A 27,425-nucleotide genomic window follows, 5' to 3' on the forward strand; every position below is an offset into this window, starting at 1 on the left:
TCTACGGACATTGAAAATATATAGTATGAATACGACTGTAATGCTAAAGAATTTTTCTTTTTTTTTTTGAATAGCTTTAACATTAATACCCTTTAGCATTCGGCCATAGAAAGACAGCAGGCACTGTGTGATCCTTTTACTATGTGATAGAAAGGCCTTATCTAAGACCAAGTCATTGTTAACCGTTCCGCACGATTTTCTTTCGTTTGATAGCAAATCACAAAACAAACAAGTTCCTCACTTGGGGCTCGGGAACGACTTTATAGGAATTAAATAAACTACTTGAAGAGTATCTGGAATGAATAGAGTAATGAATTACATGCAACAAAAGTCTTTTTATTATACACATATATTTATCACTGAAAATTGACAAAAAAAATGAAGAGGACATAACATTATTGAAGAAGAAATTTTATAAAAGCCTTCAGTAATAATGAAGTTACATTACAACACTTTTGCAGCATAATACTGATACCACTCTACGTATTACCTAAGATAGTTATGTTCACATTAAGTAGTATCACAGGACATTCAGCAGAGAGATGACTTGGGAATCCTGGAACTGGAAGCAACTTCTTGTGTATACCATGCGTATCCATCTTGTCTGATGTCTGCCATTGATAGAAGAGCATAACTTGCATAAGTGCCTATCAGTCTCGAATGATGGGGACTCATTTTCTTTCTTTCAAAACAGGGATACCATTAATTGCAATGCTACCTTGTTTTTAAAGACAAGCGAGACATTATTACGAAAACAGTGGCAAGACTATCATTCAAATATTGATAAACAGACAGAAGACAAGATTGCACTCAATCAGTAAGCTACTTCTTCAAGCCAATCATAGAATTATTGCCATTTAATAAACTAATCACAGTCAGTGAACCCCTGGTGAAGCTCATTTCTTTGCAAGAACTTTAATCAGAGTTCATTGCAACATTTTGCAATAGTGTGTTTTATCATTATGTCTTATTATTAGTGGTTCATTCTAAATGTATTTGTTACATAACAGTCTGGCAACGTGGCAAAGGTTAGGATGGAGAGAAGTCTAATAGGTGGAGATTGGAGGGAAAGAGACAGACAGACAGATAAGGAGGGACGGAAATGGGAGCGAAATTGGAAGAAAATAAGGAGTAGTAATAGCGGGGAAAGAGCGACAGATGGGAATAGAAGGAGAAGAGAAGCTAGAAAGGGTTGGAAGAACTAAAGTGATGGAAAGAGGGAGGGGGTAAGAAGTAGGAATTGGCGTCAGACAAGGAATACGGCTGTTATATGAAAGTAATTTTTGTTATTATTATATCCCTTACAAGATTATTACAAAAGACATAGTTATAGTAACATTAGTGAGCGAGCTGGGACAATAACTGTGTGAGCAGCAGAATTACCCACAGAATTACTAAAAGCAACAACAGAAGCCACTGCACTTGCTGAAGTAATAGTGGCAGTATCTGTGGTAATAGTGGCAGTAATAGCATCAGCAATTGTGGCAGTAAAAGAGGTAGAGACCAAGTAATGTTCGTAGCGTCAATAGTAGCAAAATTATTTGCTGAAACAACGCTCCACCTATTGTAGACACCGCCATACAGGCTTACGTAACTTGCAAGATACCTCATAGATCTGCTACTAACATCCATAACAAATAATGCCATCTGGCTCTTCCTTTATTGAGGTCTGTAATGACACCAGTGACTTGCTGCACGGTGGACTGTAATGACACTTGTCACTTGCTGTACCGTGGACTGTAATGACACTTGTCACTTGCTGTACCGTGGACTGTAATGACACCAGTCACTTGCTGCACGGTGGACTGTAATGACACTTGTCACTTGCTGTACCGTGGACTGTAATGACACCAGTCACTTGCTGCACGGTGGACTGTAATGACACTTGTCACTTGCTGTACCGTGGACTGTAATGACACTTGTAACTTACTGCACGGTGGACTGTAATGACACTTGTCACTTGCTGTACCGTGGACTGTAATGACACCAGTCACTTGCTGTACCGTGGACTGTAATGGCACTTGTAACTTTCTGTACCGTGGACTGTAATGACACTTGTCACTTGCTGTACCGTGGACTGTAATGACACTTGTCACTTGCTGTACCGTGGACTGTAATGACACTTGTCATTTGCTGTACCGTGGACTGCAATTACACTTGTAACTTGCTGCACGGTGGACTGTAATGACACTTGTCAATTGCCTCTACCTTGGACTGTTAAAAGAATTTAAAAGGTCTTCTAGGGCAGTGCATCTTATTACTGCCAACTGCACAAAAACAGAGTCATGGTCTGTCAACCGTCACGTATCAGTGAGCTACAATAACAGATACAATAACAGGTGATATTTGCATAGTGTTCTTTGACAACTGTGACGAGTCATCCAGTATATCATTATATCGGATGTCAAATGATAATGAGCCGAGTGTTAATTGCAGGAGTTCAGAAGTCGAGCTTGCATTCTATTAATTATATTTACCTGTCCTCTGGAGTTGTCTCCCTTTATATATTTGTCCATAAAATAACAAAATTACATCAGCAAAATAGTATCGAGTGGAAGTTCTTTATTAATAAAATTAATTTGGTAAACTGTTTCAGTTTCAGTTTGCAAGGGCAAACGTTATATAGCAGCATGTCATAAACCAGTCATTGGTACAATGTACAATGTACATTGGTACAATATACATTGGTACAGTGTCATCCCCCTGTCATCATCCTCACCACTCACATTACAGAGACAAAACTTTTCATAAATATCAGATTTAAGTTTTACTTCATTAATTAGCGAGAAAATTTCATGTCTTATGCAGTGCAATGAAAACAATAAATTACTATGAAAATTAAATAAATCCTTATTTAAAAATTTTTAAACAATTGAAATTTTGCCCAAGATTGTTTAATTTCCCGAAAATGAAATGAAGCAGTTATTTTGGTCATAAAATGTCAGACGTATGAGGTGAGATTGTTCAAAAATACTTGTGTTCCACGCTTATCTCAGTGCCTCTTACCTCATACTTTTGTTCCACGCTTATCTCAGTGCCTCTTATCTCATACTTGTGTTCTACGCTTATCTCAGTGTCTCTTACCTCATACTTGTGTTCTACGCTAATCTCAGTGCCTCTTATCTCATACTTGTGTTCTACGCTAATCTCAGTGCCTCTTACCTCATACTTGTGTTCCACGCTTATCTCAGTGTCTCTTACCTCATACTTGTGTTCTACGCTAATCTCAGTGCCTCTTACCTCATACTTGTGTTCTACGCTAATCTCAGTGCCTCTTATCTCATACTTGTGTTCTACGCTAATCTCAGTGCCTCTTACCTCATACTTGTGTTCTACGCTAATCTCAGTGCCTCTTACCTCATACTTGTGTTCTACGCTAATCTCAGTGTCTCTTACCTCATACTTGTGTTCCACGCTTATCTCAGTGCCTCTTATCTCATACTTGTGTTCTACGCTAATCTCAGTGTCTCTTACCTCATACTTGTGTTCCACGCTTATCTCAGTGCCTCTTACCTCATACTTGTGTTCCACGCTTATCTCAGTGTCTCTTACCTCATACTTGTGGTAAGTCTGCTGGCTGAACACTTGTGACTCATACTTATGTTAGGTTTGTTGGCTAAAGCGCCTGTGACCACATGCCTACGTTAAGCTTGGGAGCTCAACTGCAGTGGCAAAACGCTTGTTTTAAGCTTAGTAGCTTAGCAGCTGTAACCACACTCTTGTGTTAAGCTTGGTCGCTTAGCGGCTGTGACCACACGTCTATGTTAAGCTTGGTAGCTTAGCGGCTGCCACCACATGCCTGTGGTAAGCTTGGTAGTATAACGGCTCTGTCCATACGCCTGTGTTAAGCTTGGTAGTTTAACGGCCGGGACCACACCCTTGTGTTAAGAATGGTAGCTTAACGGCTGTGACCACACGCTTGCGTTAAGCTTAATAGCTTAACGGCTGTGTCCATACGCTTGTGTTAAGCTTGGTAGTTTAACGCCTTTGGCCACACGCTTGTGTTAAGCTTGGTAGCTTAACGGCTGTGACTACACGCTTGTGTTAAGCTTAACGGCTTTGACCACAAGATTGTTTAGGTTCACTTCCTTTGCTGAGTTAGGTCTGACGGCTGTGGTCCCACGTTATCGTTAAGTTTATTAGCACAGATTAGGTGGGGGTCGTTACAACGTTATTGGTCCATGAAGAGAAAATGGACAGTGCCGTCTTTGGGGGCCTAAATTATTTTCCTACATCAAAAAAGAGCGGTATTTGTAAAACAAGACGCATATCTTCAACATTAATAGTAAATAGATATACATGTCGCAACTCCTATCCTCAAGGACGCAACCTTCGTATGTCGTCCCTCACTGGCTGGTGCTGCCTTCAATCCACGCACTCCTTCAGTTAACAACATCACCTGCAACAACTGCAGCAGTCGCAATAATTCCAGCAGCCGCAATATCCGAAAAAACAATAATGGCAGCAGCTACAACAATCGCAGTAGCAGCAACAATTGCTCCAGCAGCATTAGCAGTGACATTAAAAAATATAGTAGCGACAGAAATAATAGGCATCAGAAAAAAACAGCCATAACATGAGCTGTTAAAAAATCAGCAAAAGCCACAAGAAAGAAATCAGCAATAACAGTGGAAGAGATTGCCGCAGTAACAGATATAACGTTGTGGTAGTGGTAGTAGGAATAGGATAATTACTAGTACAGGATGAGTATTACATAAGAACGTAGGAAGGAAGGAACATTGCAGCAGGCATACTGACTCATGCTTAACAGGTCTAATTCACACCCATCCTCACTCACTCATGTATCTCTCCAACTTATATATAAAGCTAGCCAAATTTCTTACATCATTGAAGCTATTTGTTAGTTTACTCCAATCATCTAACACTCCTTTCCAAAACGAGTATTTCCCAATATTTTTTTTCTAAATATAAATTTCTCCAACTAGAATTCATTGCTGCAAGTTCTATCTTGGTTAGTCATTTTCAACACGCTTTTTATATCTCATTTACTAATTCCTGTTTACGATTTGTACACTTCGATTATATCTCCCATAATTCTACACCTTTCCAAGGAGTACAAGCTCATTGTCTTCAGTACATTTCTGTAGGAAAGGTTTCAAATACATTTAATCATTTTTGTCAACCTTTTCTGTATATTTTCGAGAACAGATCTGTGCAGCGCAATTTAAATGAGGTAGAACTAAATATATATAAAGCTGAAGTTAAAGCTTAGGTCTTCTATTAGCTATACTTCTTAATATGAAGTTAAAAATTCTGTCAATTTCGTTGTGAACACTTATGGGTTTAAATTTCTGGTAACCAGATCTCCTAGATCTTTTTCACATTTATTCTGACGTAGATCTACATTGTTTAGCTTATAAATGTCATTTATTTTCTTTTCCTACAGTTATTTGCATAGAACAGCCTCTGCCACTTCTCCGAGCACAACAACAACAACCTATCAAGGTCATCTTGTAGCTTTCCAGTGTCCACATCAGAAATTTTTTGACGGCCAATTTTAGCGTCATCGGCAAACTTCTTATGACGCTATTATTTCCTCATCAGGATCTTTTATGCAGATTGTAAACAAGGGTCCCAAAACTGATCCCTGTTGCACACCATTCGTAACAGGTTCTCATTCCGATTTCTCCCCATAAAAGCAAACTCGGTTGTCTATCGGTCAGTTATGCCTCGATCCAGGAGATAAGGTCTCTTATGTTCCAAGTGCCGCTACTTTCTTAATCAGTGTCTTGTGATTAACTTTATCGAATGTCTTATTCAAGTCTATATTCACGATTTCTAACTCTTTATCTTGCTCTACAACCTCTAACAACATCTACAACATCGAACATATTTCCCATCCTCATAGGACTTACCATTCTTATCTTAATGAGATTATAATTTCCCATTCTCTTCCCTAGGAACTAGAACTTCATCCTTACATCCCTTAAATCTGCTTCTAGAACTGTAAAAACATTCATGGAAGCTCACTGCAGAACCCAGCGTGTTGTCTTGTGTTTAAACACTTCACTCAAAATTTCCTAAGAAATTCACACAGGTCCACACAATTTACATTTACCACTGACATATTTAGCCTATATAGTCCTATATTTTTTTCTACTGTTTGTATATATTATAGAATTAATAGTTAGGTAATAATGTCACTCACCTGGACTGTGATTAAAAGTTTTCAAGTGAATTTGATATGTGGAACTTGTCAGCTGATGGTAGTTGCCAGACTCACTAGTAAAAATGCTTATTTTTTCCTTTCTAGTTTTCCTATAACTTTTCTTCTATTCATTTCTTAAACATACCGTTGATATACTTGGAATTCTATGAAAAAATAATTGTGCAACCATATTTTAAAAAATGCAGTCCTGAAGACTTAAATTTTCAATTTTTTTTTTTGTTGTAACCAGTTATTGGCTGCCTTTTTTGTACATAGTTGTATATAGTTCCACTGTCTTTAAATTATGTATACATTAAAGATACCCAGATGTTGCATATGTGTCTAATTTTCAATACACAAATAACCCGCACGTCGCCGTAAGCTCCTCTCTCCTATTACCTGGAGTTTACCTGGAGAGAGTTTCGGGGGTCAACGCCCCCGCGGCCCGGTCTGTGACCAGGCCTCCTGGTGGATCAGCGCCTGATCAACCAGGCTGTTGCTGCTGGCTGCACGCAAACCAACGTACGAGCCACAGCCCGGCTGATCAGGAACTGACTTTAGTTGCTTGTCCAGTGCCAGCTTGAAGACTGCCAGGGGTCTGTTGGTAATCCCCCTTATGTGTGCTGGGAGGCAGTTGAACAGTCTCGGGCCCCTGACACTTATTGTATGGTCTCTTAACGTGCTAGTGACACCCCTGCTTTTCATTGGGGGGATGGTGCATCGTCTGCCAAGTCTTTTGCTTTCGTAGTGAGTGATTTTCGTGTGCAAGTTTGGTACTAGTCCCTCTAGGATTTTCCAGGTGTATATAATCATGTATCTCTCCCTCCTGCGTTCCAGGGAATACAGGTTTAGAAACCTCAAGCGCTCCCAGTAATTGAGGTGTTTTATCTCCGTTATGCGCGCCTATGTGCAGGTTATTTGCGTAGCATGATAAATAATGAGGGTGGCTCTATAATGAGTGTAGAGGGGCACGGGGTAGATACTGGAGGTTCTACACTGTGAGAGAGGGTATGGAGGTAGAAGAGTAGTGCTGCTATGAGAAAAGCGAAATGCCTGGCATGAGAGGTGGTGAAGCCAGTGAGGTGGTGACCGAGCCTGGCACATCAGCCGGGTACCACCCTCTTTGTCACCTCCTCGCTGCCTCACATTTGCCTAATGGGATTTGCAAATCGAGGACCATTTTTCCCAGACACTACTCACCAGAACAGGTAATTTTCACATCCAATAAGGCTTAGCAGAGACACAGTCGCTTAATGTTACACAGAATTTAAGGGATTAATCTCAGAATAAACGGATTATATTTCGGAAGACAAGTTCTGTACTGCTGTAATTGATCTGTGCTGCTATTTATTTCTGGGCAACAAAATATTAAATATAAGATTGATTTGCATAGCTTTCATTGTTTTATTCATACTGTCTCTCTCTCTCTCTCTCTCTCTATATATATATATATATATATATATATATATATATATATATATATATATATATATATATATATATATATATATATATATATTTATTTATTTATTCATTCTCGCATCATTGAAAAACACGCTCAGTGCCACTGAGCTCCTGGTGTTGAAAATTTGTGGTTCAGATGATAGAATGATGCGTTCTGTGTCCTATTCTCAGAGGGCTGGGCACTGGAACTCAGGATCGAGTCCTGGCCAGTTTTAATTCACAAATTAATGTATAAGTGAATAAGATCATTTTATATATATATATATATATATATATATATATATATATATATATATATATATATATATATATATATATATATATATATATATATATATATGTCGTGCCGAATATGTAAAACTGGTCAATTAGCAAGAACTCATTTAAAATTATGTCCTTTCTGAAATTTTCTTTTATACGTTTAGTGATATATTTTTTTCATTAATGTTAATGTAAAAAATTTTAATTTTGCACCAAAAGAATCTTAGAAAACTTACCTAACCTTATTATAACAAGCGCAATTTATTTTAGCCTAACCCAAGTAAGTATATTTTAGATTTGTTTACAATAATTTAATACCAAACAAACGCAGTGAAATATATTTTTTTTGTTAGGTTCAGAATGATTTTGGCGAAATTATTGCATACACAAATTTTCACTTGTCCTATATGGCAAGATGAGCGTTGCTATTTAAGCCAAGATCGCAAGTTCTGCCTATTCGGCACGACATATATATATATATATATATATATATATATATATATATATATATATATATATATATATATATATATATATATATATATATATATATATATATATGACATTATCTCTACGTCTACAGCAGGACTCGAACCTGCAAACTCTGTATTAGAGTCTGCAGTACTTTACCACGTCTCCCTGAAACATACATGAAGGTTTACAGCAAGCAAACATCAGGCGTCAAGCAGGAGAACAAGCAGCAAATGGTGCGTCACTTATTTCAGTACGACACAAATGCTTTGCTATTTCCCTTGCAATTTATATCAAAGCACTAAACCTATATGGGTCATTCATCTCTTGGGATATGGGAGACAGTCGAGTTTGATACTTTCTTCACTAGCGCAAGGGAAGTCCCCTTCAAAGAGTACTTCTTGAATAATGGCAGTCGTGATGAATCATGGGTTCGCTTTGCATCTATCCGGTACGCAGTGGAACTAAATGTGGCGTTCAGTAACGTTTCAGATACACATTCAATATACTCATATAACTAGAGTAAGACACATGGGCAACACTAGGAGTCATTACCAAGGGAACGTTTTGCCTATGTTGTACGCAATGTCAGAGGATCACAGTGACATCAGCACTGGTGGAAAACTAAGTAGACGACGAGGTGGAGATGTAGCTGATGTAATCAGTCCATCACTCTTAAAATAAGATAATAAATCGCTTTGCTAAATGCAGAAGCAAGTGGCTAGAAGCTTATGCTCTGCACAGTGAGATGTAGCAGTTTGGAGATGAGGTCACCGTTGAGCTGGGACTACTAATGGCAGCAGATCATACTAATCAGTTGTTTGTAATAGAGTTGCTGATGACATCCTGGTACCGAGAAATCATAGTGTTGTAGTGTCAGTCAGGTATAATGTTACAAATGGTATATAATACTGACAAGGTGTAATGTACATAGGCAACACTAGATTCTCTGTTGACAAAACGCTTCGTCTGTATTGCAGACTTCGTCAGTAGATTACAAGCAAATCATCTGGCGGAGAACGTAGTAGATGAGGCGGAGAGGTAGTTGATGTAACCTGTTCATCACCCTTGAAGCAAGATAAATTAGTCTCTTAGGCTAAACTAGTGATAGGTAAATAATTGGTTTAATAGGATTAATCTATATTGTATTACGTTCATTCTGGCAGTGCTGGGTGAGGCTGATAATTTAATTTTGGCGCAACATTAACCATTGATACACAGTTTTAATTCACAAATTAATGCATCAGTGAATGAGATCATTTTTCGAAAACAACTACTTTTAGGACAATTCGGCTTGTTTGCCCGACTCTGCCTATAAAGCACGATACATACATCAGTTTAATTAGCGCCCCGTTATGTACACAGGTAAACACAAGCACTAATTGCAGGGTCACATGGCTCGACTCTGTCCCTTTGACCTTCAAGTCAAAAATCTGAATACAAGTACACGCATATTTGATAACATTGTCACACAACCTAAATATTGACATTTCAATCCATTCTCACACCTGGTCTGATGCTGTGATGAAATATTAATGTTTTATATGTTAAAGAAAATATATTTCTAAGTGTTAAAGAAAATACTTTTTTTAATGGCATGAACTCTTAAAAACTGATTTTTTATTTTTTTTAAGCCAGTCAGTTTTTCAGGCTAAGAACTGTTATCATACCGCAGCTCATTTCAAAGCCCAGGTCTATCTCTTCTATGCTACTACCCACTAGGATGCGACCCACAACAGTCGACTAACACCCAGGTACAGCACTTACTGCTAGGTAAACAGGGCCACAAGGTGTGAGGAAACATGCCCAACGTTTCCACCCGACTCTAGGAATTTCGCGGGGAAATTAGCGTTGTATGAGAATATCTTGCAATATAATATTTTCAAGAGTGGGCGTGATTTGTAATCCTCTTTGCGAGTTATTAAACATTCTTTTTTTACTTTTTCAGCAGGTGGTGAAGGCATTTTGGAGCGCGTGCCTCCCTCCCGGCCAGCACCCATGTGGGACCAGCCGCTACTCAAGCCTTACTTCGACAACACCACCCACAGCCGCGTCATCGGTGCCGTCGGCAGGACTGCTTACTTACACTGTCGTGTTAAACACCTGGGAGACCGTGCGGTGAGTATCTTTAATACATAAATGATAATGATTAAAGTCATGTGGAAGCTCTAACACCGTATGAGTCACGGAGCGTATATGTATTATTGCACTGGTCAACACTCATTTTCGGGTCAGTGATATGACACTAATTTTAGGGTACGTTTGTGGTGCTGACTGCGAATCTGTCATCGGTTTTGCTTGATTGGTTCTAATTTTTGAGAAATTTGGTATCCCATTGAAAAACTTAAAAAATGTGAAAAATATATTGATCAGGCGGGGCTAGATTACAAATCGCTTTGAAATTATTTTTTACATCATGAAAACAAGCAAGAAGTTTACCATCTCCAGATTAACACAAAAAACATTTTGTGCTAATGATAGCAAAGCTTTTGCAGGACCATTTTGAAATTTCCGTATTCCTTAAATTTTCTTGAGTGAGCGATTGGAAGAGATGCATATTGGTTATCATTTTGCAATAAGACACATTTAAAGCTTCTAATGGAGATATCTATAAACAGCCACCAATCTCCTGGTCGATATTCAAGTCCCATTCGATGAAGAAGTCCAGGGGTATTATTCCAGTATACAAACTCTTCATCTTAGCTGAAGTAAGGGAGTTCAACCTCTTTTGTCCGATAAGCTGTTATTTTAACTTCTTGTTGTAGACAGTTCTTTTCTTTTAGTTTGGATGCTAAAAGTTCAGATGCTTGCTTTGACAGAGTGAGGTCTTGGGAGATCTGCTGCAGTGTTGAAATGCTTACGTCATATTCACTTCTACTGTTATCATATGTGTTACATCCTAAACTCTGAGTTTCTTCAACATCTGACAATGGAAGGTAATGCAGTGTTGTGAGCATTGGTATGGTAACGTCTTCACTGTGTGGCACAGGTCTCCTTGCTGACTCCAAATCAGGATATTCCCACTTGACTTTCATATTGAATCAAATGAAACCTTTCACATTCACCATACAGAAATAATTGTCCTGGTGGTCTTTCGGCTCTCTCCAGACTGTCGTAAGCATTTCACACAGGTTTTGCAAACCATATGAGGTGCCCAAGACTTGCCTAGTTCTCCAAGATAAGCTTGTTTTATAAAATTTGTGATGTTTTTATTTGTTTTTGCAAAGAGTATTAGCCACAAATGTAGTGAGGAACTCGTTTCCTTGGAAAATATAACAAAATAAAGGTTACAATATCGTCACATGGTCGTTGTTGATAAAACTCCTTTCGTTAAATATTCAATAAATAAATAAAATCCTAGTATTTACTGAGACTATTTGTATATACAAATTGTCACAGCATATTCATATACATGCATTATGGCTAAGTTCTCTATTACCTGAGGGTAGGTATGAAATATCTCACTAACTGGAGTCAATCTGAAAACCCTATTGCCATTTTCGAATTCAACAACCCCAAAATACCCTAATTACGTTCAAATATCTTTGGCAACGTAAAAAAAAAAGTTTAGTTGACCAATGTTATTACTGCAGTTCATTATGTTCTTTTAACTGGTACTGTTACAGCTCTTAATGCATACTTCTGGCATTTTCTTCTGCTGATAATAAATGGAGCAGATAGTGTTCACTTGTTACTGTTCCTTATAGTGTATATTTGTGTTTCTCATTGCTACTACGTGTCGGGTATATAGGGATTTTTCATATATGAAGAGCACTTTGACTTTTGGATCATTCAGTGCTCTGAGTATTGAATCTCGTTTGTCAGTCTAAATTTAAATGTTTCACATTAAAAAGGTAGGGAGAGAGGAGGAGGGCACCGCAAAATGTTATAATGGACTCCATCCTTTTCTAGAGTCATGTAGTACGACGACGACGTGCTAGACTCTAATTTCTCTATTCTACCAAAGGCTGATGAAGCTTCCAAGTGTCCTTCATAATGGAAAAAAAAACCAGTCTCCTTAAGCCTCCAGACCTTGAACTTAGGACTGTAGCTCCTTATGCTTGAGACTTGAGACAGATAATAAGCATTCAGCAAAAAGGTTGTGCACCTTAGTATAGTCGCCCGGCAACCGTCCACGATGGGGAAGACTGAGCAGTGGGCTCAGGAAGTACTCTACAGACATCTTTCTGACCTTATTCCATATACGTACAGGAGGAAAGTGGGAGTTAATCATCTCCACATAACGGACTCAAGAAACAGGCCCTTCCTTTCAATATGCCTTGCGTTTGATGCCCAACGCTCTCTGGTATAGTATTGCTCTATTAACAATCAAACAGACTTAACAACGAGCTACCTGACCGAAGAATTCCAGCTTTCGCTGCCCTTATTAAACGTAAATAAAATTTGGATGAAAATGCAAGCACAACGTCAGGTTTCCTTGTAGCCTCACACGGAATACCAAAATCCACAATGTGGAGCACAAGCGAACCTCACTGAGATGGATAGGAACATGGACCAACATACCTAAGCCCCGGGAAGGGTTGAAGATACGTTAAAACCAAACCTGGAATTAGGAACAACTCCGCTGGTCCATATTTAGTCTCTTCAAAACACAGAGCAGAAAGTATATAGTACCGAACGAGGACACAAATGCCTTCAAGATGAGGCCAATGTCTCGAGAGTTCCAGTGCATGAGATAGAACGCCAAGCTAAAATAGGTCTAGCGAGCCCCCTCCTTGGCAACGATCTTAGGAGCACTACAGGGAATGTCTTTCTGGTATACTTTTGCGGCCATGCATTTGATCATAGAGTTATCTAGAAAAATGTCAGTCCTCCCAAGGCTCAAAATGGATGGTGGTTGTGGTGGTGGTGGGGGAGGGGGAGGTTCCCTCCCTGAGGTTCATCTTTCAAATGAATTCCTCAGGGAGGGATAAGGCGTCTTCTTGTGAGGCTGTACACAGATACATCATCCCAGCTAGAAACATGACCAACAATCCCCAGATTTTTGAGAAGACATCATTTCACTCTTCTGTTTCTTAGAGCCAGAGAACGTCGAAGATCCTTTGGAAGATGGAGTATCTACAACACTGCAACAGCTACAGGAATAATAATAATAATATAATCAGAACTAAGCGCTAAACCCACAAGGGTTATACAGCGCTAGAAGCAGAAGATCAGCACACCTGGGTGTGATTTGAACCCCTTGTGTTCTTTTTCTGATCCTTTCCATTGTCATTAGATATAAGAATTGGATCCAGTGCCAGAGGCATGGAAGAAGTCATGAATGCGGTACTAGACGGGCACCCATCACCAGCCACCCCATATGAACTAGTCCCAGCAGGAGGCAGCAGTGAAAGCACCTTCTCATGGTAGGGGTTAAGTGATCCATGAGAAAGCAGGATGCTCCTCCTTGTCACCATGTGTTTCTACTATTTCCCCCCCTGGACAGGGGCACCCCCATAGCCTACCACCCTAAGAAACTCCCACCAGACTGTGAGCCACATTGGAGATGACAGCAGAGGTGGGACGATAATCGCTTGTACATGTGATGGCTTTATCAGAGCGCCTGGAAACTTAACAGGACGAGTCTCATTGAGGACGACCCCCACAACAGCAGCGATGCTGTAGCTAAAGCTAAAATACTATTTTTTTTGTGTCACATCTGAGGAATCTCACAAAGCGTGAATGGTGCACTAGACGAGGAGTGCTGCGCTGCAGCGCTGTGTTTATATGGAGGAAACATGTTTTGCAGAGGCCAATAGGAGGGCATATCATTTGCAACCTGGCTGATCTTATGTTTTGTGAGAGTCCATAAGTTGTGATGAAAAAAACCCTAATAGAGGACTAAACAGTATTAAATCGTGCTCAAACATAATGCGAATTCTTGGTCTTCTGGTGGATGAACTTTCTGCACTTGAAGAATTGCATTCACTAGGGAACATGAAGCTTAACATCTAGATCTCTCCACCCAAGTTTCATGAATATGGAATGATTCATTTGGCTGAACGTGAGAACCAGCGAATTCGAATTTATCTCCCTCTTAATCCTCTGGAATGAAACCCTGCAACTAAGCATGTACTCATAAGTCCATGCTTGGTCATCCAGTGGGCAACATTCTCCACTGGGCCACCACGATACAGTAGAAAGTCAGAAGCCTGCTTAATAATTTGTCTTTATCATAAGTCTGATGTTTGGTATCTGGGGAATAATAGGTTGCAAGATCTCTCAACATTTTTCTTTTAAGTGTCTCTTCAAACATTTAAACTCAATGCCCGACTCCAGCCTAACTAAAATATACCTGGGTGTGTGGTCCACTCTAAAGTCCCGCTTGATGGCCTGCACCAACACATTAGTCGCCTTCCAAAATTAGTGCATTATCAGGGCCAGGGCCAGCATCAGTGAGCGAGTTCCCGGTTGCCTCTAGCCTTGGGTAGTTGCCATGAACTATGTATGTGTAGAGGTTGTCAGGATTCCTTGTCCCAAAGGAACCAGGAAAGGTTGAAATTTAAAAAGTAGTGCTGTGCGCAGCTTAGGCCACAGTCCCAAGATAGCAATCCCAGAACAAACTAAGCAAGGCTTAGCAACACCACGTATTTAGACGGAATGCCAGAGATATTAGCAGCATTTGGATAAACTGACAAGAACACCAAAAATTGTGCACTAGCGGTCAACACTCCTGGACAAAATGTGACCTCAGGTAATACTTCTACTGCCAAATAGCTTTGAGCCAATGTGGCACTTGGTGGTTCGACAGAAGATTCAACTGCTGGTCCAATCCTCTTTGGATGGTTCAGATCACCTCATCATACAAGTAATGGGAGCAAAAGGCAAAAAATAGCAGCAACATAAGCCAAATAAACAGGAGGGGGAAGTTTTATAACTCTCTGATCACGGGTTTTAACCCCGCCCGTGGTATGGTTGTCCTTTTACTACTGCTGTTAGTGTGTGCTTGTATCTGGTATTATTGTTGCCGCCAGTGTACACTTGAGCCTGGTATTACTCCTGCTCTTAGTGTATTGTTGTTTGGTATTACTGTTGTGACTAACAAATTTTATATTGAAAAACAGTTGAGCAACACCGTTAATACTTTCAAACATGATAGTAAGATTTTCTTCTTAAAAGCACGATCCAAATGGCATACTGCCGGCAATCGTGAATTACAGACAAGTATTGCTTAACACACTGATAATGAGCCAATGTTTCATTCTGAGTAGAACTTCATTATTACTTGATAAAGATCTACACAGACACAAACGTTGTCCCATTAAAAGATTTTACTGCAACCTGTCTGTTATTTACTTTACAAATAAATGGAGATTTAATGTATTTTTTAGCTTTTGGTTTACTCAGAATGCGTTAAATTAGCAGGAAATATTTAAATCAGAGTGAGAAGAGCTCACATAATTAATGTTTCTCAGAGCATATAATTGAATTATTCTTGAACTAATTGCTGCACCTGTCCTACATGTAACATGCAACTAATTGTCCAATTATCTGGGTAAGGTCTACATTGGCTAGTAGCTGCTGCCCTGGAGTGCTCCCACTAGTCTGCTCCTACCAGGACACCTGTGCTCTTCTGTCTGCTCTTAGCAGCACACGTCTGCTCCACTGTCTGTTCATACCAGTACATCTCTGCTCTACTGTCTGCTCTTACCAGCACACCTGTGCTCTACTGTCTGTTATTAACAGCACACCTGTGCTCTACTGTCTTTTCTTACCAGCACACCTCTGCTCTACTGTCTGTTCTTACCAGAACACCTGTGCTCTACTGTCTGTTATTAACAGCACACCTGTGCTCTACTGTCTTTTCTTACCAGCACACCTCTGCTCTACTGTCTGTTCTTACCAGCACACCTGTGCTCTACTGTCTCTTATTACCAGCACACCTGTGCTCTACTGTCTGTTCTTACCAGAACACCTCTGCTCTACTGTCTATTCTTACCGGACATCTCTGCTCTACTGTCTTCCCTTACCAACACACATTTGCTCTACTGTTTGTTCTTAGCAGCACACCTCTGCTCTACTGTCTGCTCTTACCAGCACACCTGTGCTCTACTGTCTGTTATTACCAACACACCTGTGCTCTACTCTCTTCTCTTACCAGCACACCTGTGCTCTACTGTCTGCCCTTACCAGTACACCATAGCTCTATTGCTTGCTCTTACCAGCGCACCTCTGCTCTACTGTCAGCTGCTCTTATTTGCACACATCTGCTCTGCTGTCTGTTCTTACCAACACACCTCTGATCTACTGTTCTCATGCTCACACCTCTGCTGTACTATACTCATGTGCACACCTCTGCTCTACTGTTCTCAAGGACACACCGCTAATCTACTGTTCTCACGAGCACACCTCTGCTCTACTGTTCTCAAGGATATACCTCTGCTCACACCGTTCTCAAGGGCACACCTCCGCTCTGCTGTTTTATAGGCACACCTATGCTGTAATCTTCTCATGTGCACACCTCTCCTCTACTGTTCTCATTAGCACACCTCTGCTCTACTGTTCTCAAGGGCAGACCTCTGTTCTTGTGTTCTCAAGTGCACACCTTTGCTCTACTTTTCCTATGGGCACACCTCTGCTCTACTGTTCTCATGTGCACACCTCTGATCTACTGTTCTCATGGGCACACCTCTGATCTACTGCTCTCATATGTTCACTTCTGCTCTACTGCTGTCATGGGCACACCTCTGATCTGCTGCTGTAATGGGCACACCTTTGGTCTACTGCTGTCATGGGCACATCTCTGATCTATTGCTGTCATGAGAACACCTCTGATGTGTTGCTGCCATGGGCACACCTCTGCTCTACTGCTGTCATGGGCACACCTTTTATCTACTGTTGTCATGGGCACACCACTGCTCTACTGCTGTCATGGGCACACCACTGCTCTACTGCTGTCATGGGCACACCTTTTATCTACAGTTGTCATGGGCACACCTCTGTTCTACTGCTGTCATGGGCACACCTTTTATCAACTGTTGTCATGGGCACACCACTGCTCTACTTCTGTCATGGGCACACCTTTTATTTACTGTCGTCATGGGCATACCTCTGCTTTACTGCTGTCATGGGCACACCTCTGATCTACTGCTGTCATGGGCACACCTCTGATCTACTGCTGCCATGGGCACACCTTTTATCTACTGTTGTCATGGCACACCCCTGCTCTACTGCTGTCATCGGCACACCTTTTATCTACTGTTGTCATGGGCACACCTTTGATCTACTGCTGTCATGGGCACACCTCTGATCTACTGCTGTCATGGGCACACCTCTGATCTACTGCTGTCATGGGCACACCTCTGATCTACTGCTGTCATGGGCACATCTCTGATCTATTGCTGTCATGGGAACACCTCTGATGTATTGCTGTCATGGACACACCACTGCTCTACTGCTGTCATGGGCACACCTTTTATCTACTGCTGTCATGGGCACACCTCTGATCTACTGCTGTCATGGGCACACCTTTGATCTACTCCTCTCATGGGCACATCTCTGATCTACTGCTGTCATGGGCACACCTCTGATCTACTGCTGTCATGGGCACACCTCTGATCTACTGCTGTCATGGGCACACCTCTGATCTACTGCTGTCATGGGCACACCTCTGATCTACTGCTGTCATGGGCACACCTTTGATCTACTCCTCTCATGGGCACATCTCTAATCTACTGCTGTCATGGGCACACCTCTGATCTACTGCTGTCATGGGCACATCTCTGATCTATTGCTGTCATGGGAACACCTCTGATGTATTGCTGTCATGGACACACCACTGCTCTACTGCTGTCATGGGCACACCTTTTATCTACTGCTGTCATGGGCACACCTCTGATCTACTGCTGTCATGGGCACACCTCTGATCTACTGCTGCCATGGGCACACCTCTGATCTACTCCTCTCATGGGCACACCATTTATCTACTCCTCTCATGGGCACACCTCTGATCTACTGCTGTCATTGACACACCTCTGATCTACTGCTGTCATGGGCACACCTTTGATCTACTCCTCTCATGGGCACACCTCTGATCTACTGCTGTCATGGGCACACCTCTGATCTACTGCTGTCATGGGCACACCTCTGATCTACTGCTGCCATGGGCACACCTCTGATCTACTCCTCTCATGGGCACACCATTTATCTACTCCTCTCATGGGCACACCTCTGATCTACTGCTGTCATTGACACACCTCTGATCTACTGCTGTCGTGGGCACACCTTTGATCTACTCCACTCATGGCCACACCTCTGATCTACTGCTGTCATAGGCACATCTCTGATCTATTGCTGTCATGGGAACACCTCTGATGTATTGCTGTCATGGGCACACCTCTGATCTACTCGTCTCATGGGCACACCTCTGATCTACTCCTCTCATGGGCACACCTCTGATCTACTGCTGTCATAGGCACACCTTTTATCTACTGTTGTCATGGGCACACCACTGCTCTACTGCTGTCATGGGCACACCTTTTATCTACTGTTGTCATGGGCACACCTCTACTCTACTGCTGTCATGGGCACACCTCTGATCTGCTGCTGTCATGGGCACATCTCTGATCTATTGCTGTCATGGGAACACCTCTGATGTATTGCTGTCATGGGCACACCACTGCTCTACTGCTGTCATGGGCACACCTTTTATCTACTGTTGTCATGGGCACACCTCTGATCTACTGCTGTCATGGGCACACCTCTGATCTACTGCTGTCATGGGCACACCTTTGATCTACTCCCTCTCATGGGCACACCTCTACTCTACTGCTGCCATGGGCACACCTCTGATCTGCTGCTGTCATGGGCACATCTCTGATCTATTGTTGTCATGGGAACACCTCTCATGTATTGCTGTCATGGGCACACCACTGATCTACTGCTGTCATGGGCATACCTTTTATCTACTGTTGTCATGGGCACACCTCTGATCTACTGCTGTCATGGGCACACCTCTGATCTACTGCTGTCATGGGCACACCTTTGATCTACTGCTGTCATGGGCACACCTCTGATCTACTGCTGTCATGGACACACCTCTGATCTACTGCTGTCATGGGCACACCTTTGCTCTACTCCTGTCATGGGCACACCTCTGCTCTACTGTTCTCATGGGCACACCTCTGATCTACTGTTTTCATGGGCACATCTCTGCTCTACTGCTCTCATGGGCACACCTGTGATCTACTGTTCTCATGGGCACACTTTTGATCTACTGTTCTCAGGAGCACACCTCTGCTCTGTTGCTGTCATGGGCATACCTCTGATCTACTGCTGTCGTGGGCACACTTCAGAACTACTGTTGTTATGGGCACACCTCTTGTGAGACCTTTTCCCACTCAGCCTGAGGTATCCCAGCAAGCGAGCACGTCTCCTGTGTTATCTCAGTGCTTAACAGAATAGAGAATAGCATAAGAGGGTACAAATAAAAATGGGAACTATAGCTATAGTTTACTTAATAACATAAAGAGCGAGAATATAATATATCCTGTTGGAAAATTACATAATATAACAATTGACCTATGAGACTTATTACCAGGGGGAAGGGTAGATGTTATCAGTAACAAGGACTTGTACTCCCTCTTAATTCACCGACCAGCAGGCTCGAGATTCGCAATGCGTGGTTCACTACACATATGGCTGTCCAGGGCTCTCGCTCACCAGACCTGTCACCAACCTCTCTCCCTCTCTAGCTGTTTCTTTGAGCTTATATGGTCCTTAAAGCAACCCCCTCCTTCCCCATAAAGCGTAAACCACATGTTACACCTGTCGCCAGTTCAACCGAAAGGCGTGTCTGACAGCTATTTGCCAAGACAAGGTGTGTGACAATTTACTGTTAGGTCTGCCTTAGTGACCTTACAAGCACTACATCACACTCTGATCTACTGCTCCATTAGGCACACCTATGATCTGTTGTTCTCATGGGCACACCTCTGATCTACTGCTGTCATGGGCACAACTCTACTCTACTGCTGTCATGGGCACATCTCTGATCTACTGCCGTTATGCGCACACCTTTGATCTTCTGCTATCATAGTCACACCTCTGATCTACTGCTCTCATGGGCACACCTCTGATCTACTATTCTCATATGCACACGTCATCTCTACTGCTCTCATGGGCACACCTCTAATTTACTGTTCTCATGGGCACACCTCAGCTCTACTGTTCTCAAGGGCACACCTCAGCTCTACTGTTCTCATGCACACACCTCTGCTCTACTGTTCTCAAGGGCAGACCTCTGCTCTGTTCTCAAAGGCAAACCTCTGATCTACTGTTCTCAGGGACACACCTCTGATCTACTGTTCTAATGTACACACCTCTGCTCTACTGTTCTCAAGGAAACACCTCTGCTGTACTTTTCTCATCGGTACACCTGCTCTACTGTTCTCATGGGCACACCTCTGATCTATTGTTCTCATGTGCACACCTCTCCTCTACTGTTCTCGAGGGCATACCTCTGGTCTGCTGTTTTTATAGGCATGCCTCTGCTCTACTGTTCTCATGTACACACCTCTGCTCTACTGTTCTCAAGGGCAGACCTCTGCTCTGTTCTCAAAGGCACACCTCTGCTCTACTGTTCTCATGGACACACTTCTGATCTAGTGTTCTCATGTGCACACCTCTGCTCTACTGTTCTCAAGGGCACAAATCAGCTCCGCTGTTTTTATAGGCATACCTCTTCTCTACGGTTCTCATGGGCACACCTCTACTCTACTGCTCTCATGTGCACACCTCTTCTCTACTGCTGTTATGGGCACACCTCTACCGCTGTCGTGGGCACACCTCTGATCTACTGCTCTCATGAGCACACCTTTTCTCTACTGCTCTTATGGGCACACCTCTGCTCTGCTGTTCTCATGGACACACCTCTGATCTACTGCTGTTATGGGCGCACCTCTTCTCTACTGCTGTCGTGGACACACCTCTGTTCTACTGCTCTCATGGGCACACCTCTTCTCTACTGCTGTCATGGGCACACTTCTGCTCTACTGATTTTATGGGCACACCTCTGATCTACTGTTCTCATGGGTACACCTAAGTGCTGTCATGGACATATCTCTGATCTACTGCTGTCATTGGTGCATCTCTGATCTACTGCCGTCATCTGCACACCTCTGATCTTCTGCTATCATAGGCATACCTCTGATATACTGTCCTCATGGGCACACCCCATCTCAACAGTGGTACCGAGCAGAGACTCAGTGAGAACCCCCTCCATATGATAAAAGCTGGTCCAGAGAGCAGTATACCGCCATCCATGGGCTTCGTTTGGGCTTTCCCACAGCCAAGATGATGGTAGACAAGGCAGAGATGTGCCAAAACTGCTAGCACCTTGTCCAGCGCCCCCTATCACACTATCTCTTAGAGTGCCAGTTATTGAAACACTCCGCAGGCAACTAACACTGACGTCCCTTCCCGAGGAAGACCCAGAGAAGACTGCGGTTACCGTAGTGCACCATGGAGTCAACGTCCCAGACAAACTGTTGCCCGTGATAACGACATATCCTCCTCCTCGCTAGAGTGTCTACAGTTAGGAGAGCATGAATGCATATGCATTTTTCTGAGTATACGTGTATAATGCGTCCAGCATGTACATGTATATGATTCAATGTTCATATTATAGACGGCGTTGTCGCTTATGAGACGCACCAGATAAACTGTGTAGAACAGTACTTGAGCAGCATACGATGCAACATTGCAAAACCCTTACTCTTTCGGGAGCCAAAGACGTGTCATCGCAACATAAAGACCCGTGCCAGGACCTCTGTCTTGGTGAACATTATAAATACATACTTGGTGTTTTAGTGTGACTTGTAAATGGTCCAAGTCAGACCGATACGCCGTCATAAGCTTCTCTTTCCTATGTGCAGGTTATTTGTGTACGAGTCCCTTGTAGTTTACAGAACGTAATTCTGGCGCCCCTCACTGAATTATCCTTACCTTCAAACTTACAATCAACGAAGAGGAATTTTGGCACCCCATACTGATATACTCACAATCAACTGTGACATATTTGTGGTCGCTTGCACCAGTCATCCCCACAATGTCAAGAAAGTTGACAAGGTTCTCTATGTATGGCAGACTTAAATCAAGCAAGCAATGTTTTCTCGGTGGTGAGAGACATCTGAAATCGTATGTCATGGAGTATGAGCAATAGGAGTCCGGACTTAATACTAGACATTATATATATATATATATATATATATATATATATATATATATATATATATATATATATATATATATATATATATATAGGTTTATAAACTAAAAGAGGAGCAAGATAGGGAAAGATATAAACAACTATTGGAGGATAGATGGGCTAATGAGAGCATAGGCAATGGGGTCGAAGAGGTATGGGGTAGGTTTAAAAATGTAGTGTTAGAGTGTTCAGCAGAAGTTTGTGGTTACAAGAAAGTGGGTGCGGGAGGGAAGAGGAGCGATTGGTGGAATGATGATGTAAAGAGAGTAGTAAGGGAGAAAAAGTTAGCATATGAGAAGTTTTTACAAAGTAGAAGTGATGCAAGGAGGGAAGAGTATATGGAGAAAAAGAGAGGTGTTAAGAGAGTGGTGAAGCAATGTAAAAAGAGAGCAAATGAGAGAGTGGGTGAGATGTTATCAACAAATTTTGTTGAAAATAAGAAAAAGTTTTGGAGTGAGATTAACAAGTTAAGGAAGCCTAGAGAACAAATGGATTTGTCAGTTAAAAATAGGAGAGGAGAGTTATTAAATGGAGAGTTAGAGGTATTGGGAAGATGGAGGGAATATTTTGAGGAATTGTTAAATGTTGATGAAGATAGGGAAGCTGTGATTTCGTGTATAGGGCAAGGAGGAATAACATCTTGTAGGAGTGAGGAAGAGCCAGTTGTGAGTGTGGGGGAAGTTCGTGAGGCAGTAGGTAAAATGAAAGGGGGTAAGGCAGCCGGGATTGATGGGATAAAGATAGAAATGTTAAAAGCAGGTGGGGATATAGTTTTGGAGTGGTTGGTGCAATTATTTAATAAATGTATGGAAGAGGGTAAGGTACCTAGGGACTGGCAGAAAGCATGCATAGTTCCTTTGTATAAAGGCAAAGGGGACAAAAGAGAGTGCAAAAATTATAGGGGGATAAGTCTGTTGAGTATACCTGGTAAAGTGTATGGTAGAGTTATTATTGAAAGAATTAAAAGTAAAACTGAGAATAGGATAGCAGATGAACAAGGAGGCTTTAGGAAAGGTAGGGGGTGTGTGGACCAGGTGTTTACAGTGAAACATATAAGTGAACAGTATTTAGATAAGGCTAAAGAGGTCTTTGTGGCATTTATGGATTTGGAAAAGGCGTATGACAGGGTGGATAGGGGGGCAATGTGGCAGATGTTGCAGGTGTATGGTGTAGGAGGTAGGTTACTGAAAGCAGTGAAGAGTTTTTACGAGGATGGTGAGGCTCAAGTTAGAGTACATAGGAAAGAGGGAAATTATTTCCCAGTAAAAGTAGGCCTTAGACAGGGAAGTGTGATGTCACCTTGGTTGTTTAATATATTTATAGATGGGGTTGTAAGAGAAGTAAATGCGAGGGTCTTGACAAGAGGCGTGGAGTTAAAAGGTAAGGAATCACACAAAGTGGGAGTTGTCACAGTTGCTCTTTGCTGATGACACTGTGCTCTTGGGAGATTCTGAAGAGAAGTTGCAGAGATTGGTGGATGAATTTGGTAGGGTGTGCAAAAGAAGAAAATTAAAAGTGAATACAGGAAAGAGTAAGGTTATGAGGATAACAAAAATATTAGGTGATGAAAGATTGGATATCAGATTGGAGGGAGAGAGTATGGAGGAGGTGAATGTATTCAGATATTTGGGAATGGACGTGTCAGCGGATGGGTCTATGAAGGATGAGGTGAACCATAGAATTGATGAGGGGAAAAGGGTGAGTGGTGCACTTAGGAGTCTGTGGAGACAAAGAACTTTGTCCTTGGAGGCAAAGAGGGGAATGTATGAGAGTATAGTTTTACCAACACTCTTATATGGGTGTGAAGCATGGGTGACGAATGTTGCAGCGAGGAGAAGGCTGGAGGCAGTGGAGATGTCATGTCTGAGGGCAATGTGTGGTGTGAATATAATGCAGAGAATTCGTAGTTTGGAAGTTAGGAGGAGGTGCGGGATTACCAAAACTGTTGTCCAGAGGGCTGAGGAAGGGTTGTTGAGGTGGTTCGGACATGTAGAGCGAATGGAGCGAAACAGAATGACTTCATAGTGTATCAGTCTGTAGTGGAAGGAAGGCGGGGTAGGGGTCGGCCTAGCAAAGTAACATTTATGAAGGGGTTCAGGGAAACCGGCAGGCCGGACTTGAGTCCTGGAGATGGGAAGTACAGTGCCTGCACTCTGAAGGAGGGGTGTTAATGTTGCAGTTTAAAAGCTGTAGTGTAAAGCACCCTTCTGGCAAGACAGTGATGGAGTGAATGATGGTGAAAGTTTTTCTTTTTCGGGCCACCCTGCCTTGGTGGGAATCGGCCATTGGGGGGAAATAAATGGGATTAAATCTGGAGTATCTGAGAGAGTTAGAGCAAAGGAAAGGGTAGCAGTAATGTTAAATGATCAGTTATGGAAGGAGAAAAGAGAATATGAATGTGTAAATTCAAGAATTATGTGGATTAAAGTAAAGGTTGGATGCGAGAAGTGGGTCATAATAAGCGTGTATGCACCTGGAGAAGAGAGGAATGCAGAGGAGAGAGAGAGATTTTGGGAGATGTTAAGTGAATGTATAGGAGCCTTTGAACCAAGTGAGAGAGTAATTGTGGTAGGGGACCTGAATGCTAAAGTAGGAGAAACTTTTAGAGAGGGTGTGGTAGGTAAGTTTGGGGTGCCAGGTGTAAATGATAATGGGAGCCCTTTGATTGAACTTTGTATAGAAAGGGGTTTAGTTATAGGTAATACATATTTTAAGAAATAGAGGATAAATAAGTATACACGATATGATGTAGGGCGAAATGACAGTAGTTTGTTGGATTATGTATTGGTAGATGAAAGATTGGATATCAGATTGGAGGGAGAGAGTATGGAGGAGGTGAATGTATTCAGATATTTGGGAGTGGACGTGTCAGCGGATGGGTCTATGAAAGATGAGGTGAATCATAGAATTGATGAGGGAAAAAGAGTGAGTGGTGCACTTAGGAGTCTGTGGAGACAAAGAACTTTGTCCTTGGAGGCAAACAGGGGAATGTATGAGAGTATAGTTTTACCAACGCTCTTATATGGGTGTGAAGCGTGGGTGATGAATGTTGCAGCGAGGAAAAGGCTGGAGGCAGTGGAGATGTCATGTCTGAGGGCAATGTGTGGTGTGAATATAATGCAGAGAATTCGTAGTTTGGAAGTTAGGAGGAGGTGCGGGATTACCAAAACTGTTGTCCAGAGGGCTGAGGAAGGGTTGTTGAGGTGGTTCGGACATGTAGAGAGAATGGAGCGAAACAGAATGACTTCAAGAGTGTATCAGTCTGTAGTGGAAGGAAGGCGGGGTAGGGGTCGGGCTAGGAAGGGTTGGAGGGAGGGGGTAAAGGAGGTTTTGTGTGCGAGGGGCTTGGACTTCCAGCAGGCATGCGTGAGCGTGTTTGATAGGAGTGAATGGAGACAAATGGTTTTTAATACTTGACGTGCTGTTGGAGTGTGAGCAAAGTAACATTTATGAAGGGATTCAGGGAAACCGGCAGGCCGGACTTGAGTCCTGGAGATGGGAAGTACAGTGCCTGCACTCTGAAGGAGGGGTGTTAATGTTGCAGTTTAAAAACTGTAGTGTAAAGCACCCTTCTGGCAAGACAGTGATGGAGCGAATGATGGTGAAAGTTTTTCTTTTTCGGGCCACCCTGCCTTGGTGGGAATCGGCCAGTGTGATAATAAAATAAAATAATATATATATATATATATATATATATATATATATATATATATATATATATATATATATTGGCAGTTTGGAGGGATATGTTGTGTATCTTTATACGTATATGCTTCTAAGCTGTTGTATTCTGAGCACCTCTGCAAAAGCAGTGATAATGTGTGAGTGTGGTGAAAGTGTTGAATGATGATGAAAGTATTTTCTTTTTGGGGATTTTCTTTCTTTTTTGGGTCACCCTGCCTCGGTGGGAGACGACCGACTTGTTGAAAAAAAAAAAAAAAATTAAGTAAGTTTAGATTTTTGAAAAGTGGGGAAATGTGTGTCTGGCACTAGACCGGGTGATCATTCATACAGTTGCTTTTTGTTGTGTTATTATTGGCTAGCGTGCGTGAGCGTGTTAGATAGGAGTGAATGGAGACGAATGGTACTTGGGACCTGACGATCTGTTGGAGTGTGAGCAGGGTAATATTTAGTGAAGGGATTTCAGGGAAACCGGTTATTTTCATATAGTCGGACTTGAGTCCTGGAAATGGGAAGTACAATGCCTGCACTTTAAAGGAGAGGTTTGGGATATTGGCAGTTTGGAGGGATATGTTGTGTATCTTTATATGTGTATGCTTCTAAACTGTTGTATTCTGAGCACCTCTGCAAAAACAGTGATAATGTGCGAGTGTGGTGAAAGTGTTGAATGATGAAAGTATTTTCTTTTTGGGGATTTTCTTTCTTTTTTGGGTCACCCTGCCTCGGTGGGAGACGGCCGACTTGTTGAAAAAAAAAATAAATAAATATATATATATATATATATAAATATATATATAAATATATATATAAATATATATATATATATATATAAATATATATATAAATATATATATATATATATATATATATATATATATATATAATTACCAAGGCTTCACTGCAGCATTGATATATTATTTGAAAGTCACTGATAAGTCAGCCTTTTCATTCCATGCGATATAATGCCTCTAGTCTCTTCTGAAGAATTTTATCAAAAGAAATTGTAAGCGTCAGCGACTTTTGTTTATTCTAAGTTTCTTGCTTCATAAGTTCACTCTGCTTTCACTCATAATATCACATTGGTAACATTCACTCCACCTCCACTCCAGGTTACATGCAGGTAACATTCACTCCACATCTATTCCAGGCTACACACTGACAATGTTCACT

The 27,425-nt window shown here is 41.7% G+C and overlaps 1 protein-coding gene across 1 annotated transcript in view; it reads left to right on the forward strand.

The window, feature by feature from the left end:
• The window catches only part of LOC128688246 (protein amalgam-like), a 696,845-nt gene that overhangs the window by 581,871 nt on the left and 87,549 nt on the right, over positions 1-27,425 (forward strand). The window contains exon 2 of the mRNA XM_070086552.1: positions 10,314-10,483. Within this exon, the coding sequence (XP_069942653.1) occupies positions 10,314-10,483 (170 nt within the window). The remainder of the gene's footprint in view (positions 1-10,313; positions 10,484-27,425) is intronic.

Source organism: Cherax quadricarinatus, chromosome 19 (assembly GCF_038502225.1).
Source record: "Cherax quadricarinatus isolate ZL_2023a chromosome 19, ASM3850222v1, whole genome shotgun sequence".
NCBI lineage: Eukaryota > Metazoa > Arthropoda > Malacostraca > Decapoda > Parastacidae > Cherax > Cherax quadricarinatus.